The following is a 19,989-nucleotide window of genomic DNA, read 5'->3' on the forward strand; positions in this document are numbered from 1 at the left end:
CCTATAAAGTAGGCAACTCTGTATTGCAGGAAAAGAGAACAGCAGATAAGATTATTCGTGGGTTTTGTGTTAACAAATTAACAGCTAACTTTCAGCACTTATATCTTGCTGAAGATTATGAACTAGTTCTGGAACAATGTAAGAATAAAGACCTTCAGAATCTTAAGTCCAGTGTTCACTTTGCTTGTTAGCCCAGGCCTCATTTAATAATGTATTTTTTGCAGGTGTGATTAAAAAAAGAGAGGGAAGAAGTAGGATATGCAAATAGTGGACTTGTTACATACATTGCTACTCACTGGAATAGTAAAGGTGGGGTAGTATAGCGTCCTGATGGGCTCACGTGCAGTCTCCACTGGAACTCCATTAGACTAGCTTTGCCTCTTCGGCTGTGGGTTACCAGCAAGCCTAGAATACCTGCTGTGCCCTTATTGTGAATGACAGTATGACTGACCTCATCTGTTTATATTTATACAGCACTGTCCTGTTTCATGTACAGTCACTTCAGATTATTAAGAAGCCTAGGGAGAAAAGGTGATGATTTCTGCATGAAGAGATACTCTTTGCTTAAGAGCACATTTTTTATTACAGCGCCGGCTTGGAGATGCTGCAAAGAAAGCAATCAGCAAGCTACAAGTCAGAACAATCAGGAAAGGTGATAAGGTAATTTTTCAAATTGCTTATTACCAAATGAAACCCTGTGCTGAGGATTCCTTCAGACCACTGGCACAATGAGGCAGAACAGAAATGGCAATTACTTATTTAGCTACTGCATGTCCTTCAGGCTGGGGCGGAATACTGGTAAGCAATTTACAGATGAAATGGAGTAGAGAGAGAAGAAGGTGATTCTGTGAAGATGCAGAAAATCCTGGAAGTTAAAACATGCTAACTAAACCCGCACGCTTCTCAGGGCAAGTTTCCAACTGGAAACGTGTCGGAAAATCTGGCTTGCTTGTCTTGAAATGCATTATTGGATTTGCACCGGGTATCAAGGACCGTTTTACTTTGTCACATAGGCTCTTGTATGAAGAGATTAACTGTCAAAATAAAAAAATGAAAATGATGAATGTTCTCTTTCCTGTAGGAAACTGAGCCAGACTTTGATAACTGTGCTGTTTGTATTGAAGGCTACAAGCCCAATGATGTTGTCAGAATTTTGCCTTGCAGGTAAGTTGAAGGTTGAAGGTGCTTTTAGCACTGGCTGTCTCTCTAATTCAAGACAGGCTCTGTTCTCACAGTATCACGCTGATGAGATTACCTGAGAGCTTGGGGGGAGGGAAGGGTGAATTTATCATTTTTATTTATTCAAAATCTGTTGGTAAAGATACCTGAAATGCCTCTTTGTTCAACTTGAAGTGGAAGTAGTATTCATGGTGGTGAGAACCTGAGTTTAGCATGATAGTCAGAAATTTTGTTTGATCTGGACCTATTACAAAGTCATCTGTAGGATTTTTAAACTAAAGGTTTTGATTCCTCTGTTTTCCTCGCTGGTTTTATATCAAGTGTTTGATTTCCCTAGAAACAGGAAGCTCAAGTGCTGTACATGCAGAGCAGAGATTATTTTTTTAAACAGAGTTTCTTTCTTCTGCTGCAGACATATTCACTGGCTTGAGAAACTGAAATATTTGTTTCTTTTCCTGCTATGTTGTTCCCTAGTAGATATTTGAATGTTACAAGCTGTCCATTTCTGTTCCTTCATGTGACTCGCTAAATCTGTTTACTGCCATCACTAAATGGCAAACAAAAAGCAACAGATTAATCATAAATTTGACCTACTGTAAATCCCCCACAATGACAAATTGCTTGTGAACTCTTTTTTTTTCTATGAACAGACACAAACACATCACTTAATGAAGCAGAAATACGGGAAAATGAGAAATTACCAGAAAAGGTGGACCTTGGTTTGACATCAAGCCTGTTTTCATAGAAGCATAATGAAATTGGAAATTTTGCATGATAGAGACAGGCAGTTTTTGGAGGTAGTTATACAACAGCAAAAAATAAGTCTAAGCTCTAGCTTTCACTTGTGTCTCGCCTCATAATTCAATGAGGCTCCAGTCAGACTTTGTCATCCATAGTGTTGAGTCAAGCAGAGTGAATAGGAAACACATAGTTAACAGGTGATGTTCAGCTCTTGGCTGACTTAAAAGGTCGCCTAGAAAATGACTCATGCTAAAAGGGTAGCAGCAGCAGAACTGTCTTGTAAAATACAGTTTGAGCCTCAGCAGTTTTGAATTATAAAAACTCAAAGATCTTTCTCAAGCAGCTACTTCACTGCTTTCTGGCTTTTCTGCTACATAAATTGAGGGCAATATTTTACACATTTGCATGGGTTTGCACTTCCAAACCAGGAAATGGTAGTCATGATTCTTTCTGCTGTTGTCAGTCTCCTCTCCTCATCAAAAAACAAAACAAAAAAAAAAAAAAAAAAAAGTGGATCAATTTCTGTCTCTGTTAAGTGAGTAGGAGAGTGTTATATCTTGATAAAGACCTACAGACTGTAGGTTTCTTCCTCCAGCATCCTCAGTTAAACCGTGTGCAGTTTCTAGTATGGCAACCTCATTAGACTGCTGTTTAATAAGAGGCTGGCATTTCGCCAAGCCTTACAGAAACCAGCACCATATGACACCAGTGCTGGCTGACCTTAGTGTTTCTACTCAGGAGGTGCTCAAGATGCAGAACTTTTTACCTGCAAAGCCAAATACTCCCCAAGAGCTGCACATGAAAGATGCTGCTTTGTACTGTAGGCAGTACTGGGAAAACCACTGCTAGCAGGCACACGCTGTATAAAGCCCTGTATATCTTGAGATTGCATTTTAAGGCTGGTGGAGCCTGAATTTCCTAAGAAATTGGTACCAAAAATCCACCGGCCAATATTGCAGTGGATGAGCTCTGAAGTCATATAGATACATGTTTACTAGTACTTGCGCTGTTTCCCCAAATGTCCTCTCTTTTCTGCTGGCAGAGAGCCGGCGCTGGGATAGCCTGTTGTTAAGTATCCTGCTCGGGAGAGCTAGGAGGAGAATTCCAGTGAACTTGTGCTTCTTCCTGCCTGTCCTCTTTAGCCAGCTCCCACAACTGACTGCATTAATGAACTTCACTCTACAGAATGTATTAAATAAATAAGGACTGACACTTGATAAAAAAAATTGTTGGCTTGCAGCTGGTTTTATGTTTAATGGTAGCAACCATCACTGAAGTTATCTTTGAGGGCACTGACACAACATCAAATGTAACCAAGTTCATTGTTCCCAGAGTGACACCTCTTGTCATAGCCCCAGTTCCTTCTGCTTGTCCTCCATGTCTAACTTCAAAACGCCTTAGTCTTTTCTGCTCTGGCTTTGGAGAAGTTACTGGTGGTGCTGCTCCCAGTGGGTGCCTTTTAGTAAACTTTTACTGACTTTACTAAACTTCTACAGAGAGGCAAGACAATTCTTTCAACCTCATCTGTACTGAGTTCTTCATAAAGTCTTTTTTTGGTTGTTTCATTTCTGTCACCAATAAGCACGCTTTCTGACCCCGTTCCAGCTCGTTCCCTTCCCCTGAACCTTCACTCCATGAACAGCTGTGATTTCAGAGACTGCTTCACTCTTCCTTTCTCTTTTTGTGAAAATTATTTCATCACACACATCCTTCCCTTGGATTCCTTCCTCTCACTTACCCTTATCATCATCTTCTTTTGTCCTTCCTTCTTCCTCAAAAATAAACAAATAATACCGTACATGCACCCCCAAAGGCCCAAACCTTCTCAGTGGATACTACAGTGCTGCTCAGTCTCTCACCAAAACCCTTCTCAATCCTTTGCTTCAGCCCTATGTCTTAATCCAGGCAACTGATGCTCTTACTCAGGATCCCTAGGGATGTACCTCTCTTTCTGCTCTTGCCTCCTTTTCTCTTAGCTCACATTTTTCTTCTGAGAAAAATTACACGACTGCTAGGTTTGTTTGCATGCAGGTTGGTAAGTTGGGACTAGGAGTAGAAGGTGGGAGGAGAACAGTTTCCCTTAACCTGGAAAAAAAGTTTCTCAAAATTGTTGGCGAGCTGAAAGCTTTACAATAGTTTTACAACAATCAAATTATATTATAATTTTGGGCTGAGCCTGAAATGAAATTTTTTTTCTTGCATGATTAAAATTGCAGCTTTAAAGAAAATTTAAATACATTTCAAACAAAAGTAATCTCCAGTTAAAAAATATGAAGTGCTATTTAGATAATAGTAAATTAAATGCTCTGGGATTTTGAGGTTCTTTTTCTTTCTTTGTGCTCTGTGAGCTTTACAGAGCCGCGTGCAGTCGCAGAAGAGTGCAGGAGGGATCCCAGGAGGCCACCACCTCTGGAACGGCACAGGAGCACTGGCCGTGCACGTGTCGTTCTTGGGAGTTTTTTCCAACACACTCTGCAGTCTCCCGGGATGAAGACTCTGCAAATTCCCCTGCTAATTTATTGCAGTGCTTTGCTACCCTGGCTGTGGTGAAGCTTTTCCTATTGTGTAACCTGGATCCCACTTGCTGCAGTTTAAACACATCCGAAATGTGACCGAAATTTGGTGTCTCTTATCCCTAGGAGAGGTGAAGAACAGCTGTTCCCTTTCTGCTTTGTTTTGTATGAGGATTGTTACAACATCCCCTCTCCTCTCCTCTCGCCTTCCTCTCTCAACTAATCAATTACAGTTCCTCTGAGAAACTTTTCAACCCATGCAAATCAATATAGTTTTGCAACGCATGTGGTTGCACACAACAGGAAAAAAAAACCCACATCTTTTTTTCTGGCTCTGACTTGATTGTCAAAGCCATGTCCCGAGCCTGTGCTTGAAACATCTCTCTTACTGTGTCCCTGTGTGGGTCATTACTTCTGAACTCAACCATGATGCCTCTACCCTCTTCTTCCTTTTAAAACTTGCATCAGTCAGAACCGTGGAGGGAGGGGGATTTTGTTGCAGCTGGTCTTTTTACATCTTTGTCTTACCATGTGACAGTGAAATATTGCAGTTGCTCTCTTATCTTACTTTGTGCTGACCCTTATTTTGCCTGAATTTGGATGATAAACTTATCAGGACAGCAAACAATTCACAATTTCTTGAAAGCCATAGGCATGTACATGGTGCTGTAGCTAATAACGAATAAATCAAACTTTCAAATCCAAATCTGCAAAGCCTGCCACCTCACTTCTCTGCACAAATGTTTACATGTTCAAAAATAGATACTATGAGTGCTCTAATTATATAATGTGGTATAAAAATTTAAAAATGCAAATCTTTATCTGATTTTCAATAACATTCCATTTTTTCGGTAGATTTCTGTCAAATAATCAAGTTCCTTCTGTTGTACATATTAAATCTGAAATTAATAGAGCCATAATACGCAGTGCTAATTTAGGATTGAGAAGTGCAAAGTGACATGATCTGTCATGTATTTAAATTACTCGGCATTGGTAGGAAGCAAACTTCAGGAACACTAAACTTCAGTTTTTGATATCTTTAAGGCATGAAAGTTCCAAGCTTTTGGTGATTAACAAACATTATGAAATGCTGTAATATGAACCACATATGAACCTCAGCTTGACTGAGGCTTGCAAAGTTTGAACTTGAAAACAAAAGGAGACTTTCTAGTCTATGGTAAAATGGCTTGATAGAAGTTACTTATGTTTTATCCAAAACAGATTTTGCAAATCTATTTTTTTCAAGAGAATAATAAATATCTCAGATTCTGTAAATGTACTGATTATTTTGGCAGAAATGTGCTTCAGATGTTTGCAGTTAAACATACTTATTTTTTAATTTGAGTATATAATTAAAGAAAACCAACCACTATCAAGAATTTCATACTTATTTCAAATAGCTGAAAAGCGAGACAGTACCCTCTGTGAATTAATGCACCCAAGGAATTCTGTTGGTTAGACTTCTACATGTAAAATTACACATGCCTGAGGACTGTATCTTTATGCTTTCACCTGTTCAGAATGTTTGCCTGATGATGGGCTGAATACGTCCCTCCTGAGATAAAAGGAAGGAAGAGTTGCGCAGGACAGAGACTGAAATTGGGTACATTGTGTTTTTATCCAGTAAAGAAAGTCTTGTTTGGAAGGAGGGGTTTGTGAACTGCAGTAGCCTCAGTAAAGCAGTGGTTTGAACTTTAAGTATCACGATACTTCATTTGTGTTAATCATGTTGACATACAGGATCAGATGAGGTTTGACAAAGTTTGGTATTGCAGCCAACTGATATAATTAGACTAGGTCGAACTTCCAAGAACAGATTTGCCCTTTCCCATAGTTGTGTGAAGTCAGATCAAGTACAGGAATGTGATGATTTGCCATGTAGCTTTGTTTCACAAAGGACCCGTTTCTTCTAGAAGTAGTGAGGAAAAAACATTGCAGTGAAAAGAATAAGATTCTGACATTTCACGCAGTTTTGGCTTTGAATTTCTAGTCTTAGGACTGAACCCAGCTAGTAAGCCAGCCAGCTAGTATGTGGGCTGCTACCATGTTAGTAAGAGCCAGGGTTGCAAATCGATATTGGTGAAAGTGCACCTCAATATCTTCCACCAAGTTGAAAGGCCGTGTGTATCTTGTGTGAGAGAGGCCACGACACAATACAGCAGCCAACCCATTCAGCTGAATACGTACCACTTAAATATTTAAAATTATTTTGGTGCATTAAGTGATTCTGGCTTTCTCAGAGATTGCGTTTCCTCGCGGAGGCTGGTACGTGCCCTGCTCCAGGCAGAGCCCTGGGGCAGCTGTGAGCTGAGCCCACCCGCGGTTACCTGGTGGGTTTGTAGGGCTGTGCTGTACGAGCGATGCGCCTGGGGCAGTGGCAGCACAGGGAAACGCGGGCCGGGACTGCTCAAATGTAAAAGTTCAAGCAAACTGAAACGCGACTTTCAGGCTCTGCCAAGTAAAATGTGGGACACCTGTTGCAAGCCTTAGAAAGGAAATTTAGAGCTGATCTATATGGTGTTTCAAAACAAGCAAATTAGTCTTAGTTTGCATCTTTTGGAGCAAGGCTGTGTATATTGAGCCTCATATTTCAGAATAAAATGCCCGCTTTCAATTTTGCCTAAATTATTACTCTTATTAAGTTGTATTAGGCAGTTGGACTAAGGTCCCTTCCATAATAACTGAATTATTCTATTCTATTCAATGTATTGATTAAAAAAAGATTTTGGGGAAGGCAGGTCAATTTTCAGTTTCCTACATGCCAATGTAATTTCTGAGGCTATGTGCATGGTAGGAAACTTCCCTCCTTTTCTTCAGAAGGAGTTGGGCTGAACAAATTTCACTGCCTTGGGCTAAGTCCTGACTTCTCTCCTTGGCCAACTCAACAGCGTTTCTTAAATCCCGAGCCCCACATTCCTGCCTTTTGTAACATTTGTCCTCTATAACCACAGGGTAACAGAATATGCTCGCAAGAGAAAATACAATGTCAGTCAGGTACGTGCACTAAATATCTCTGTATTCAATCTCAGTTTGTGTCAGGTGAAGCTAGGCAAGAAGCTTTCAGTTCCTCCGCCTGGATAATGTCTAAGAAAAGTGGTCCCCAGCAGCCCCAGGGCTCAGGTAGTTGCTTAGTGGTCACTTCAGACCAAGTACGGGTTTAGGAACAACCCCTTCAGGGCTGGAATTGCTTAGGAGCTCACTCTGATGGGCAGCTTCTGAAGAGCAGGGAAGTCAGGGAGGATGTTTTAAAAATACTCACACTTTACTGAATGCAGAAGAAGCATCTGGTACTAAGTGGTAAATTGTGCTGTCATGGATTTGGATTAAAATATCCTGTTTTTCATTGCAGGCATCTTTTCCACAAGTCCTGCGTAGACCCCTGGCTGCTAGACCATCGTACCTGCCCGATGTGTAAAATGAATATTCTAAAAGCCCTAGGGATCCCGGTAAGCGCGTCGCAGAGCAGCCGGTCAGGGCAGAAGGGAAACAGCAGCTACTTGAGTATATCCCTAGCCCTTTGCCCCCTGTTCCCATCCTACTTTTCTTGCCATGTTATTGATTTATTAAGGGGAGTACAAACTGAAATGTCTGATTCTACCTCTCTCCTGCACTCCACTTTTATCAGCAAGGAAGAGTGTGTGTATGGGGGTTGGTTGGGTGTTGGGATTTGTGTGTCTGTGGTTGCCTGCTTTGTGGAGCAGAGGATTGTTTACTGGTGTTTTTGTGGATTTATAGGTCTTTCACATAGCTTTTGTTTGTGTTTTAAATCAGGACTGGATTTATTTTTTTAATCATGCTTTCAGTTCAAATCTCAAAGCAGAAGGTCTGCAAATAAAATTTTCCCTGCTATACTAGTTGAGGACAACTAATTGCTCATTCCGGGAAGCCAAATCTTTTTTCTGTCAGATTTCTCTTAAAGTCTATCTGTAGCAAGCTCTGTACTCCTAATTCCAATTAGGGAGCATTTCTCCCAGTAACTAAGCATGTGGCAGACCACATGACATACAAGAAATTGTTAAGCTCTTTGTTATTTGGAACATTCAGATATGGTTAGAAGCTGCCAAAGCAATTGATCTTTTTAGGTTGCATGTTTACATTCAGATAGTGCATGTCCTGTCTGCCACACAGTTTCCTAACTGCAGTTATCTCAGAGATCAGGGCCTTCTCCAGGAAGAAGTGAGTCACGTTCTCACACCGTGCAAGGCTTGCCACATGATAGTGAAGTTCAATACTGAAACACCACCGGTCGGTGCGTTAACAGGTGCTGTAAATACCCTCCCCAGTTACAGATGGTGACTTGCCAGCTCACATATGAAAGAGCTATATAAAGTAAAATAGCTCATGTGAACATGTTAGGGGAGCTGATGCATACCCCAAGAGTTCATTTTCATGGAGACTAGGAAGCCAAGCAGGTTGCTGCAGAAGAGGTTCCCCAGCAACTGGTGAAGTATGTTTTTACTGAAGTAGGCAGATACGTTAATCAACCTAATATAATCCAAGCTAAAAACACGCAATGGGAAAAATGAAATAGAGCATTGTAGTTAGGGTAACATGTCATTACAGTTGGGCTACTTTTTCTGCTAAGCATGTATATTATCTTTAGAATATTAAAAGATGATACAACTGTTAAATCAGTATTTGAGATGTCAGGAGAGGTTGGAAGGAAGGCTGGCTCTGCCATTCAGCATCTCTGCGCCTAGGCTTAAATACAGAAATTTTTCCCCAGGTTCCATGTCTCAGTTCACAGGCCTGCCAGTGAGCAGTTAGCCAGGATTTTGACACCTCTTCTCCATACCCAGTATATTGTTCCACGGCTTTCTTCTTGACCACGCAGGACCGCACAATTTCTGCTCTCACGCTGGTCGATTCACATTTTTGCCCAAGCTTTTCATTAACATGCTCTTCATCCAGCTTCATAATCAGGGGATATAGGCAAATCAGACCTCCACTTTTTGGAGGCCTGCCGTGAGATGTTAAGGTCTTTCCAGAAATTGTGGTACCGGTAGTATTTACACCCAGAATACGGCTCTCACTGACTTCACTGACAGCTGCTGAAGGCTAAGCGTGTCCGCAGGCTGTCTGAGGCTGGGTACATCGAGGGGAAGGGAAAACATGCCCAGCGGCCATGTGTAAAGGTTTTGGTTTACATGACTGGCTTTTACTACATATGAACAGCTCTGGAGTTGCAGGTATAGAACCTAATTGCCAGGAATAATTTAAAGTGCCATTCAGTTTCCTCAGCCATCGTTTCTCTTCTCACAGCTCCCTGTCTCATTCTCTCTGTACCGCGGAGCAGAAGGGACATCCATCGTGCTGCCCTCACTGAGAGCTTTCCGCATGGAGCTTCTGTGGAAATAATTGTACTGGGCATGTAATTAAAGATACTGCTGTAACCAACATAAACAACTGGGTCAAATTAAGATTTCAGAATCAGCCTTAGTGCTAGTCTGTCTGAACACTAAAAATCAAGCACTTGGATGTTAATGTTCCACTAGCAAAGTTTGTTTAGAGGATTTCATTGTATGACTTTCTGTATGTGGTGGGTTGACCCTGGCTGGATGCCAGGTGCCCACCAAAGCTATTCTATCACTCCCCCTTCTCAACTGGACAGGGGAGAGAAAATACAATGAAAGGCTTGTGGGTTGAGACAAGGACAGGGAGAGATCACTTGGCAATTACCTTCACAGGCAAAACAGACTCAACTTGGGGAAATTAGCTTAATTTATTAGCAATCAAATCAGAGTAGGATAATGAGAAATAAAAACTAAATCGTAAAACACCTTCCCCCCACCCTTCTTTTCTTCCCCTCCCCACCAGCGGCACATGGGAACAGGGGATGGGGGTTGCGGTCAGTTCATCACACGTTGTCTCTGCTGCTCCTTCCTCCTCAGGGGAAGGACTCCTCACTCTTCCCCTGCTCCAGTGTGGGGTCTCTCCCACGGGAGACAGTTCTCCACAAACTTCTCCAGCATGAGTCCTTCCCATGGGCTGCAGTTCTTCACAAACTGCTCCAGCATGGGTCCCTTCCACGGGCTGCAGTCCTTCAGGAGGACACTGCTCCAGCGTGGGTCCCCTGCGGGGTCACAGCCTCCTTCAGGCATCCCCCTGCTCCGGCATGGGGTCCTCCCCGGGCTGCAGGTGGATATCTGCTCCACCGTGGACCTCCCTGGGCTGCAGGGGGACAGCCTGCCTCACCATGGTCTTCCCCACAGGCTGCAGGGGAATCTCTGCTCTGGCGCCTGGAGCATCTCCTCCCCTCCTTCTTCACTGACCTGGGGGTCTGCAGGGCTGTTTCTCTCACATGTTCTCACTCCTCTCTCTGGCTGCAGTTTCTGTTCTGCAGCAACTTTTTTTTCCCTTCTTAAATCTGTTCTCCCAGAGGCACTACCACTGTTGCTGATGGGCTTGGCCATGGCCAGCGGCGGGTCCGTCTTGGAGCCGGCTGGCATTGGCTCTGTCGGACGGGGGGAAGCTTCTGGCAGCTTCTCACAGAAGCCACCGCTGTAGCCCCCCTGCTATCAAAACCGTGCCATGCAAACCCAATACACTGTAAAAATTTCCCTAGGCTGTTCTAAGACAACAAACTGAAAACAGCCGGCTCCATCATTTGGAGGAAGCATACTGGCTCCCACCCTCACGGATCATCGGTTAGGTTCATGGAGGGAGAGCTGCATGCCAGAGCCTTACCCCTCAAGGCGACTTACAGTAGGAGCTGTTGTCCATGGGAACTGGGAGCAGGTGGTAGCCTTCGTGTCAGGGGTTTCCTCTGGCTGACAGCAAAGGAAGTGGGAGTCTAAGAGCATGTGGTAGCTTGGGCGTTAAAAGTTCCTATACTGTATCAGTTGCTCCTCTTCCTCTGTTTTCTCTGCCTTCTCTTTCTAAAATATGCCTCAACTCCTGTCTGTCTCTCTCCTACCTCGTGCCCTTTCCTGCTTCTCCTCTGCATGGCTCCTCCTGCCCAACCTTTATCTTTTTGAGCTCCTGCCCTGCTGTCACTGCCCGTGCTCCCTGCTCAGCTCGCAGGACCTGTTCTCCACCCGCACAGAAACTGTGCGTCCTCACCCTTCTCGCTGCCTGGGGTGGGCATCAGTCCGGGGGGGTGCTTTCTGATGCCACCGTGAGCTTGCAGGCACCACGTGAAGCCCTTTTCTCTTTGGAGAGTGTAGTTGGCAGTCCCGAATAAGCCACCAGTCTCTATCAGCACGCGTGAACTGGTATTTTCACAGGCTCGTTAACTTAGCCAGATGTCAGTAGGCTGTTGTGGGAAAGGACGTTTCCCTGGAAGAAGCTGTAAAGCTCTAGGGCTTCTCAGTGAGAGGTGGCAAACACTTCTGTAGAGTGGATAAAGCAAAATGCCATTCCCTAAACACATTCTTGAGTCTTGCTGAGCCATCTTAGCTGAAATTTCCACACACAGAAAAGCAGCCTTAGGCAGGCAGCAGTCTCTGATGGGAGACTTGAGCTCGAATTTGCCAAAGTCCTTTCGCAGGCTTTTACAATGGGATGAATGAGGAAATCTTACCATAGGCAGGGCTAATAAGGGGTTTTTTCCTGCCAGCTGCATGTTTGTCCTATGGTTGTTATTAAAGAGCTGGCTTGCGTGACTGTGGATATATTGTGCTTCATTTAGCAGGAAGACTCAGAATTTTCCAGGAATTGATTGGTTAAAACCCAAATATCTAAATGTTTCAATTCAGTTCACATCTAAACTCTCCATTTACTTTGTAACAGAGTCTTCAAATATTATCTGCCCTAAAACCAGATTCCCCAGGCTGCCATGAGGCACCAAAATGACTGCACTCGTTTTCACGGTAGCTGAGCACCCTAGCATCTCTGCTTTTCACTGTGGCTCTCTGCAGCTCCGGAGGATTATTAACTAACTATTTATCAGCAAATGGTTGGCATAACCTTTTCCACTGTCTGTTTGCTGGTGAATTCAGCTCAGAGTATACCTCTTTTGGCTGTAATATTTGAAGTGAATTATCAGTAAAAGTGCCTTTCACTTTCAAAGAGTTACATTGCTATTGGGATGATCATATCGCAAAAAATAGTTTCCCTCTGCTTCTCCCCCTTTTCTCCAAATATCTGCTGGATATGCAGACAGCTGCATTTTTGGCAGCAGATTGGATGACTTGAAGCTATTCACTAAGAGCCTTAGCCAAGCCCTCAGAAGTCAATACAAAGCCTTCCCTTGACTTTAGTGGAATTGTGCCCTCAAAGTACTTACATGCAGGGAATGAGTGAAACCGATATAATTAAACTTAGCAAATGTATCTGGGTCACTCTGACAGCAGAAGCCATAATGTATTTTTTTCGATCAGTATTTCATATCATTAGTTTTATAGTATGCTGCTTAGTTTGGGGTATTTTTTCCAACTAAAATGATTCAGGAGTAAAGGGATTAATTATATTGAGCAATGCTATTTTTGCATCTTTAATGTTTGGGTTGGCTTTCAATTATAATCCCCCATTTTTAAAGGTTTAAAAGTTAGTGATAAAACCCCATTCTAGGAATAACTGGAATCAGAGCAAAGGATGGACAACTGATCCCCTGAAAAAAATTTGAAATAGTTTTTCCTAGAGTAGAAAAGAAAAAACAGGCTTTTTTCTTTAAGATACACTGCTATCAAAGCTAAATTTAAGTTAAAAATGAAATTCTGAAAGCATTTGTTACAACAGCTAAGGGTGAGGGAAAGAGTGAGAGATCTAAGGAACAATTTTAGATCCAAGTCCTACAGTAAATGATTGGTATTTTACTTAGAAAAGTACAGGTTCAATGCATTTCATTAAAACCTGATATAGCTAAATGTGCCTTTCTCCCAGTTCTGAGGAGCTCTCACTGCATGTAGGTTAGACTGGAGCCAGACAATGACAATTCTCATTTTTATCCCAAACTTCAGTTTGTGGATACAAGTCACCTGAGGATTGTTTAAATGCCTGCCTTTTTCAATAGGAACACTTGTGAAAAAATATTTATGATGTGGCAACACTCAGACAGGGAATGCGCGGGAAAAGAGAAAACATGGCAAGTTCCTGGTTCTGCAAAAAATGTAAGCATATGGTAACTTTATATGCCTGAGTTCAAAAGGATTACTCTTGCGCTTAAAGCTAACCCTCTGTTTAAGTCTTTGCTGTATCATATTTTGCTTAGTTTCTAGGTGCCTGCTGTTGAGATAGACAGGTAGTGAGATTTTCAAAAATGCCTTAGCAAGTGAGACAACTAAGTGTGGCAAAAATCAGATCCACAGAGCAGAGTGCATCTCCTCTGAGTTTAGCCATCCAGACGTTGGATTTCCAGTCTAGCAGCTTAAGCCCCATCTCTGCTTAGTGCTGAGCAGTGGGAAGGCAGAGGGGGCAATTCATACCGCTTACCTTAGGGTGGGATGAATCACACAGTGAAATGGTCTCAAACCGTTGAAGGTAGAGGAAACCTAAGTGACGGATCCAGAGTAGCTGTCTGACTCCTGGACAATAAAGATAAATGGAAACAACTTAACTTTACGTTTCCTAACTTAACAAGGTATATGCGTAATTGCAGCTCAACCTTGCTATGTCCCCCTGTCATTTTGGAAGCTTTGCACCCTGACACACAGCATCCTCCTTTCTGAATTAGCCTTGGTTTTGTTACAATATGTTAAAACTTCAAAACCCAGTTCTTGAAATAGCTATGCAAACAATTTTTCTCCATGCCCTGGAGAGAACTAGACCTGGTTCTATGGGCAAATGGCGCAAGAATCTGTTTCCTCTTAGATGAAAAAGAGCTTTTTTACTCATGTGTTTGTCACCAGTGTTTATGGCGAGCTTCATAGAAATCACTGCTGTATGAATGGGAGCATCAGGCTTATAACAGGCCCAGAGAAATCAAGGGTACAAACTAATCTTGGATGTAGCGTCTCTGGACAAACGATGCTCTCTGCTGCCCAGTGCCCACTTGAAGTCTCAGTGCTCTTTGTGAACGGGCACTCAGTGCTAAGGATACTGTGCAAAAGGTGGGCACCACAACCCCCTCTCATTGCTTCCCTATAAAGTCAATGGAAAGGCAGACACTTGACTTGAAGAGCTTGGCTTATTCTGGAGGTGTTGGTGCGTTCACTATGTAACTGCAAGAGAGAAGTGTCTAAATTCCTCAGAACTGGGTTCCATCCTTGGTGTCTCTGAATCAGCAAGAAAGACTATGGGTCGAATAATACTCTTCAAATACCCATTATTTCTTGTTTCTTTTCTCGTAATTTTATTTTGTAGGAAATACAGCATTAGCAAAGGAAAAGATCTTTTGATGTTAAAAACCTTATCTTATAAACAGCTTTAGCTTCTATTTTTGCACCCCACACATAGATGCGCCCACAGGCAGTTCCCTTGAATTCCTATTCCTGAAAGCTCTGATATCAGCTCTATAAAATGTATATTTAGGGAAATGATAATCATTCCCCTTCAGCTACTGTCTCTGTTTACATTTGTAATCTGACTCAGCAATCTGCCTATGCTGAGCAGATCATATCAATAAGTGAGTTACTTTTTTAATGTGCACTCTCCCAAACCCTTTAAAAAGTATAAATAAGAATATTTAGAGATTGTAGGTGACACAGGTTAATACTGAGTATTTCCAATGCAAACTTTGGGTGTCTCTTGCAACAGATTGTATTAAGAAGTTTCAAGTACATGAAAACAAACAAACTATGCGTGCTAATTCATCGTATGTTGCTATTTACAGTACTGAAAGAAAGTGAAAAACCCTAAAGAAGTGGGAACAGATGAATTAGATCTCTTTATCAGGTAAAAGCTCAGTTTTCTTCTTTTTCTTCCCATTAGCCAAATGCAGATTGCATGGATGATATACCTCCAGACTTGGAAGCATCCATAGGAGGACCGCCAACCAACCAGATAACGGGAGCCAGCGATATAACAGTGAACGAGAGCTCTGTAGCCCTGGATCCCCCGGTGCGGACTGTGGGAGTACTACAAGTCATCCAAGACGTAGATTCCTTTCCCCAGGCTGGGGAGGGTAACTTCACATCAAGCAGTAAGTTCCTCTTTCTGGCAGAATTTGCACTGAAATAAATGTTTAGAAACCCAAATCACAAACCGATCTCTAGTGTGGGAAAAATGGCCTTTGAGGGCTTTTTCACTGGAGCAATGGCCTTACTTTAAGCCCAGCAGAAATCTACAGGGCAAGTAAATTTAAATATCATGTCATTCTGCTGTACTGCAAACACTTCCAGCCTGTGTGCAAATCAGTATGTTGAATAGCAAACTCTAATTGGAGTCCCCTGCATGGACAGAACAAGCTATTTCAGTCAACACAAAACAATATAAACTTATGGTCATCTTCAGATGTTTGTTTATAGTAAGTTGTTTATAGTAAGTGATCCCACTCACCATGATAACCCGCCATCTATCACTTGGCTTCTTTGTGAAGCAGATTGGTGCACGTCCTTTAGCCTGTCTTTCCTCACTGGGCTACATGTTACTATGTCGAAGTTATTCTTACTTGCATATCATAAAATAAATAGTGAATGCAGCAATGGTTTTTACGGCCTTCGGTCAAGAAAAAAAGAATGCTGAATTCTGGTTTTGCCTTTCCTTTATCTTCTCACATCAACTGAAGCTTATCTGGTTATTTATTCATACTTGAACTTCTCATTTCAGAGGGGTTGACAGTCAGAGTTCCTGTACTTGAAAACCTGAGCATAGTGAAATAGCACTGCCAATTTGTAAAAAAAAAAAAGCAGAATTTTGGATGTTTTCAATGTGTTTAGTTTTCACTTGTTTAAGGGGCACCATTTGAACCAGTAACTTTCAAAATGTCTGCACGTCTCTGTTCCTAAAAATTATGTTCTTTGTTGAAAATCTACTTCTGACAGTTTAAAAAGAATGTTGTCAGCTGTTTTGAGTGAGGATTGTACTACTCTAAAATTCTCATTTTTAGGTAAAATAGCAGATCGGTAGAAAATACATATCTGTTTGATACCAGTTGGTGTATTAGTATTGACAAGACTATTGTAGAAAATCATCAGATATGCTTGAAGGGAGGTAGAAGAATGTGATAAAATATAGGTTTGTGTATGCATTCAGCGTAGGTCCTGGAAAAAATTACACATTTTCAACCAGTTCTAGGTACTTCTATGGGCCTGGGCATGAAAAAAAAAGGCAAGTAATAATATGATGTGTAAAAGGTAGGAAAGTGATGAGGGGACTAGGTTGAAATGATTTTACATCGGTCTCCTTACTCCGTGAAGAGACTTGATAATCACATTTTCCCTCATATTGCAGCCAGTGTCATGGCAGTGAAAATAACTTCTGGAAACACTGGACTTGCGACCCTAGCCACGAGCGACCCAGAAGTGGATTTTTAAGTCCTCCCTTTGTGGATTAGGTACTGATTTCAGCTTTGGTCCTTTTACGGTCTAAGTCCTGGCTCCAGCGAGGGGTGAGCAGTAAAGTTACAGGCCCGGCTGTCACCCGTGGCCAGCCTGTCAGCTGGCGGCGTACGGCGCGCTCAGGCCTCCTGGAGGGCTGGCAAGAGCTGTTCAAAACGAGATGTTGTTTTGTTCCTTCGAGTAATTGTTTTTAAATGCATTTGAGGTTAATTTAAACCGTGAGGGAAAGATTTTTACTTCGTGGTGGTACCACAGCGTAACTAAAGGCTGGGCTAGGCGCTGGTCTCAGCTGTACCCTCGTAACGCTCCGGGGCTGAGTCGCTCCTCTCACAGGTCATTATCCCCGTCCCGCGGTTCTTTACGAGGCCCGCTATGGAAGTTGGGAAGGAGGGCCGCGGTGTGCCCTTTACGCCCACAGCTGCATGGCACGTGCTGAGAAGAGCTGGCAAAGCCCAGCGCTGCGGGTAGTCCGTGCTTTTCATCCCAGGACCTTGGCACGCCGAGAAGCGGTTCTTCTGGTTTGTCGTCAGGGCTAACGGTGGTGTTGAGGCAGCCAGGGAGCACAAGAGCTCCGTAACTCCCCAGCCGCTCTCTTCCGCTCCAGTTTCGTTTCCAGAGTCTGCGGAAGGATCAGTGTCAGTCCAAACACATTTGTTCTTCATTTTCCAAATCGCCAGCTAAGTAACTGGGTGAAAGGCTTGCTCTGAGCCAGTAGAGGACTGCAGGGCCTGCAGAGATGCTTTATTTTGCCTTGGTGCGCTCTGTTTTCCCCCTTACCTTTAATATCATTGGGCAACAGACCCTAACATGGGGCAATCCTGAGGGCTGACAGCAGAGCCCATGGACAAGGAACTCGGACCAAGACCAGCGGTCTGTCCAGGCACACGAGTAATGAGGCAGCAAACCATGGAGCTTCAGGAGATCTCCATCACCTGAAGAGGCTGGCCATGTGGTCTGGAGAAGGGCTGCGAAAAGGGTTTTTCCCTGGTTATTTGAGAGAGGGAGAAGAGAGCAGGGAGGGGAAACTGGCAGATGGCCTGAGCCTCGCACCATCACCGGGGTGGCTGCTAAAAACCCACTGCTAAAAACAGACCTTTCCGGTTGTTTTGTGAGGAAAGAGGAGTCCTGAGGAAAGTTCAAAGGACCTTGGGAGCTTCCAAACCCTGGTGTGTGCCTGCCTACGCTGTGCCTATCACACACAGGCACTCAGGGAACTCTGGTTTAATGCTTGGTTAGCTGTTGTCACTCACCCGTCATTAATATGTAGACATGAATCTTCATCTGCATTTCTCATCTCAAAGTGGAATACAATACTTGAATATTAGTCAGTGGTAGGTGTGCAAGTTTACATGCTGTCATCACCACATCCAAACTGGTGCAGTTTGCAGTAGCTCCCAGAAACAGAGCCGTTCAGTCCCTTTTTGCAGCAGAGCTGCAGCAAAGAAGAGGTCTTTGGCTGGGAGTTAGGGGCTGAGTTCCAGCAGTGGTGGGAATTTGTCCCTCCGGTTGCCTTTGTACAGATTTAGGGTGTTCAAGCACTCTGAAAGGTAGAACTTAGCATCTTGGGCAGCCTGAACTCTTAAGCCAGTGAAAGGGGAACGTCCAGGACCACTGTATAGTTGTGGTATGAAACCAAATGCTAATTAAACCAGAGGGCAACTGTAGGCTAAATAACTGGGTCATAGCTGTCATATAGATGGGCTTTATAGGCATTGTGTCTGTTTATTGTATTCAGGCATTGTACTTCTCATTTCCAGAATCCTCATAGTTACACAACTGCAGAGCTTGCTGAGCGTGCCCTTTCTGTGAACTAGCCTGCCTGGGAATTTGTAAGTGATGACGCTGATTGCTCCTAGGAATCGTTGCTGAAGTTGCTAGGTTCTGGCCTCTTTATATAGCATTAGTGACGGGAACATACTCCAAGGCTGAATCTGTGCTAGTTGTTTTTCTTCCTCTTGTTATGGAATCTGTGCAGACTGCCTCCTTGACGTGGCACCCTCTACCCAGCACCGTGACTCCTTGCATCCCTCCTTATTCCTGGCAAAATTCAGTGGTCCAGGAGGTAAAGGACTTGCCACCTTCTTTCCATCTACTTCTGCAATGCTTTTTGCTTAATTGTTGTTGCATCCTTTTTGTTTGTTGATTAATCATTCTGGTATTGTTGTCTTGGTTTGGGTTTAATTTCCCTTTCTGTGTTTCCAGTAAGTATTCAGAGCCAGAAGAGCTCCCACAGTGTGTCTGGAGGGAGGATATTTCCAGAGTACTGTTCACATTGGGTGAAATTCTGTCTCCATTGAAATCTGGTGGCAAAGCTCCCACCTACTTCAGTGGGGCCAGATTTTCATTTCTGGAACTCGGCCAGTGCGTTTCTTTTTATTTCTGTGTGTATGCTCAGCAGACATTTCCTCTTCCCTCCCTCCCTTTTTCTCCCCATGCTCCTGAATAGATAATGTCTTCCATGGGACCCTGGGCGACGTAGTGTATTATGAACATCTGGATGGGACTTCATTTGGGGGCCCATCCCTAGAGTTCCTTGCTAAACCAAGCACCTCCTGTGTAGTAGCACTGAGCACTTAAAAATGGACCAGCAGTTTCTCTCAGCTGGCTTCTATCAAGATCCAAGCCTTCATCAAGTCCCTTAGGCGTATCTACAGCCCGAAGTCTGTTCAGTATTTACTCTTAGTGACTGCTCTCTGTGGTGGGATTTTGTGCAGTATCCTGGGATAGTATCTTGTAATGTGATATTTCTGTAATGAGTTGCTGAAAATGGACGGATGGAAAAATTGAAAAACTGGCACTGGAAAAAAAAAAGGGAGGAGGGGGTGAAAAAATTGTGTGAAATACATAAGAGTTCATCTCGGCTGAGTTTTCTGCTTTGACCCTACTACTTTTCAGCTCTCCAGAGGGTATGAAAGAAGATAAGCTAAGGATCTTTTTCCACAATAACGCATCATAGCAATCTGTGTTGCCTAATTTTTAGTAGTGAGTTATGCAAAATGCTAACATCTTCAGAAATTTCAGCGCAGGTGGAATTTCATGCTCTGCAGATGATGTGAGTGTGAGCTGGGCTTGGCTCAGATCTGAACTTGAAGAAGCTCTGGGCTACACCAGCTTTGGAGGAGTGGAAGGGATGGGATTTGAGAAGGACGTTGCAATATTCTTTGGGTCAGGCTCAGCTG

At 43.1% G+C, this 19,989-nt stretch overlaps 1 protein-coding gene across 1 annotated transcript in view; it reads left to right on the forward strand.

Moving 5' to 3' along the window:
* RNF150 (ring finger protein 150) overlaps window positions 1-19,989 on the forward strand; it is a 127,345-nt gene that overhangs the window by 78,460 nt on the left and 28,896 nt on the right. Inside the window, exons 3-6 of the mRNA XM_030015576.2 lie at window positions 589-660; window positions 1,082-1,164; window positions 7,783-7,879; window positions 15,243-15,453. Coding sequence (XP_029871436.1) covers window positions 589-660; window positions 1,082-1,164; window positions 7,783-7,879; window positions 15,243-15,453 — 463 coding nt within the window. The remainder of the gene's footprint in view (window positions 1-588; window positions 661-1,081; window positions 1,165-7,782; window positions 7,880-15,242; window positions 15,454-19,989) is intronic.

Source organism: Aquila chrysaetos, chromosome 1 (genome assembly GCF_900496995.4).
Source record: "Aquila chrysaetos chrysaetos chromosome 1, bAquChr1.4, whole genome shotgun sequence".
In the NCBI taxonomy this organism is placed as follows: Eukaryota; Metazoa; Chordata; class Aves; order Accipitriformes; family Accipitridae; genus Aquila; species Aquila chrysaetos.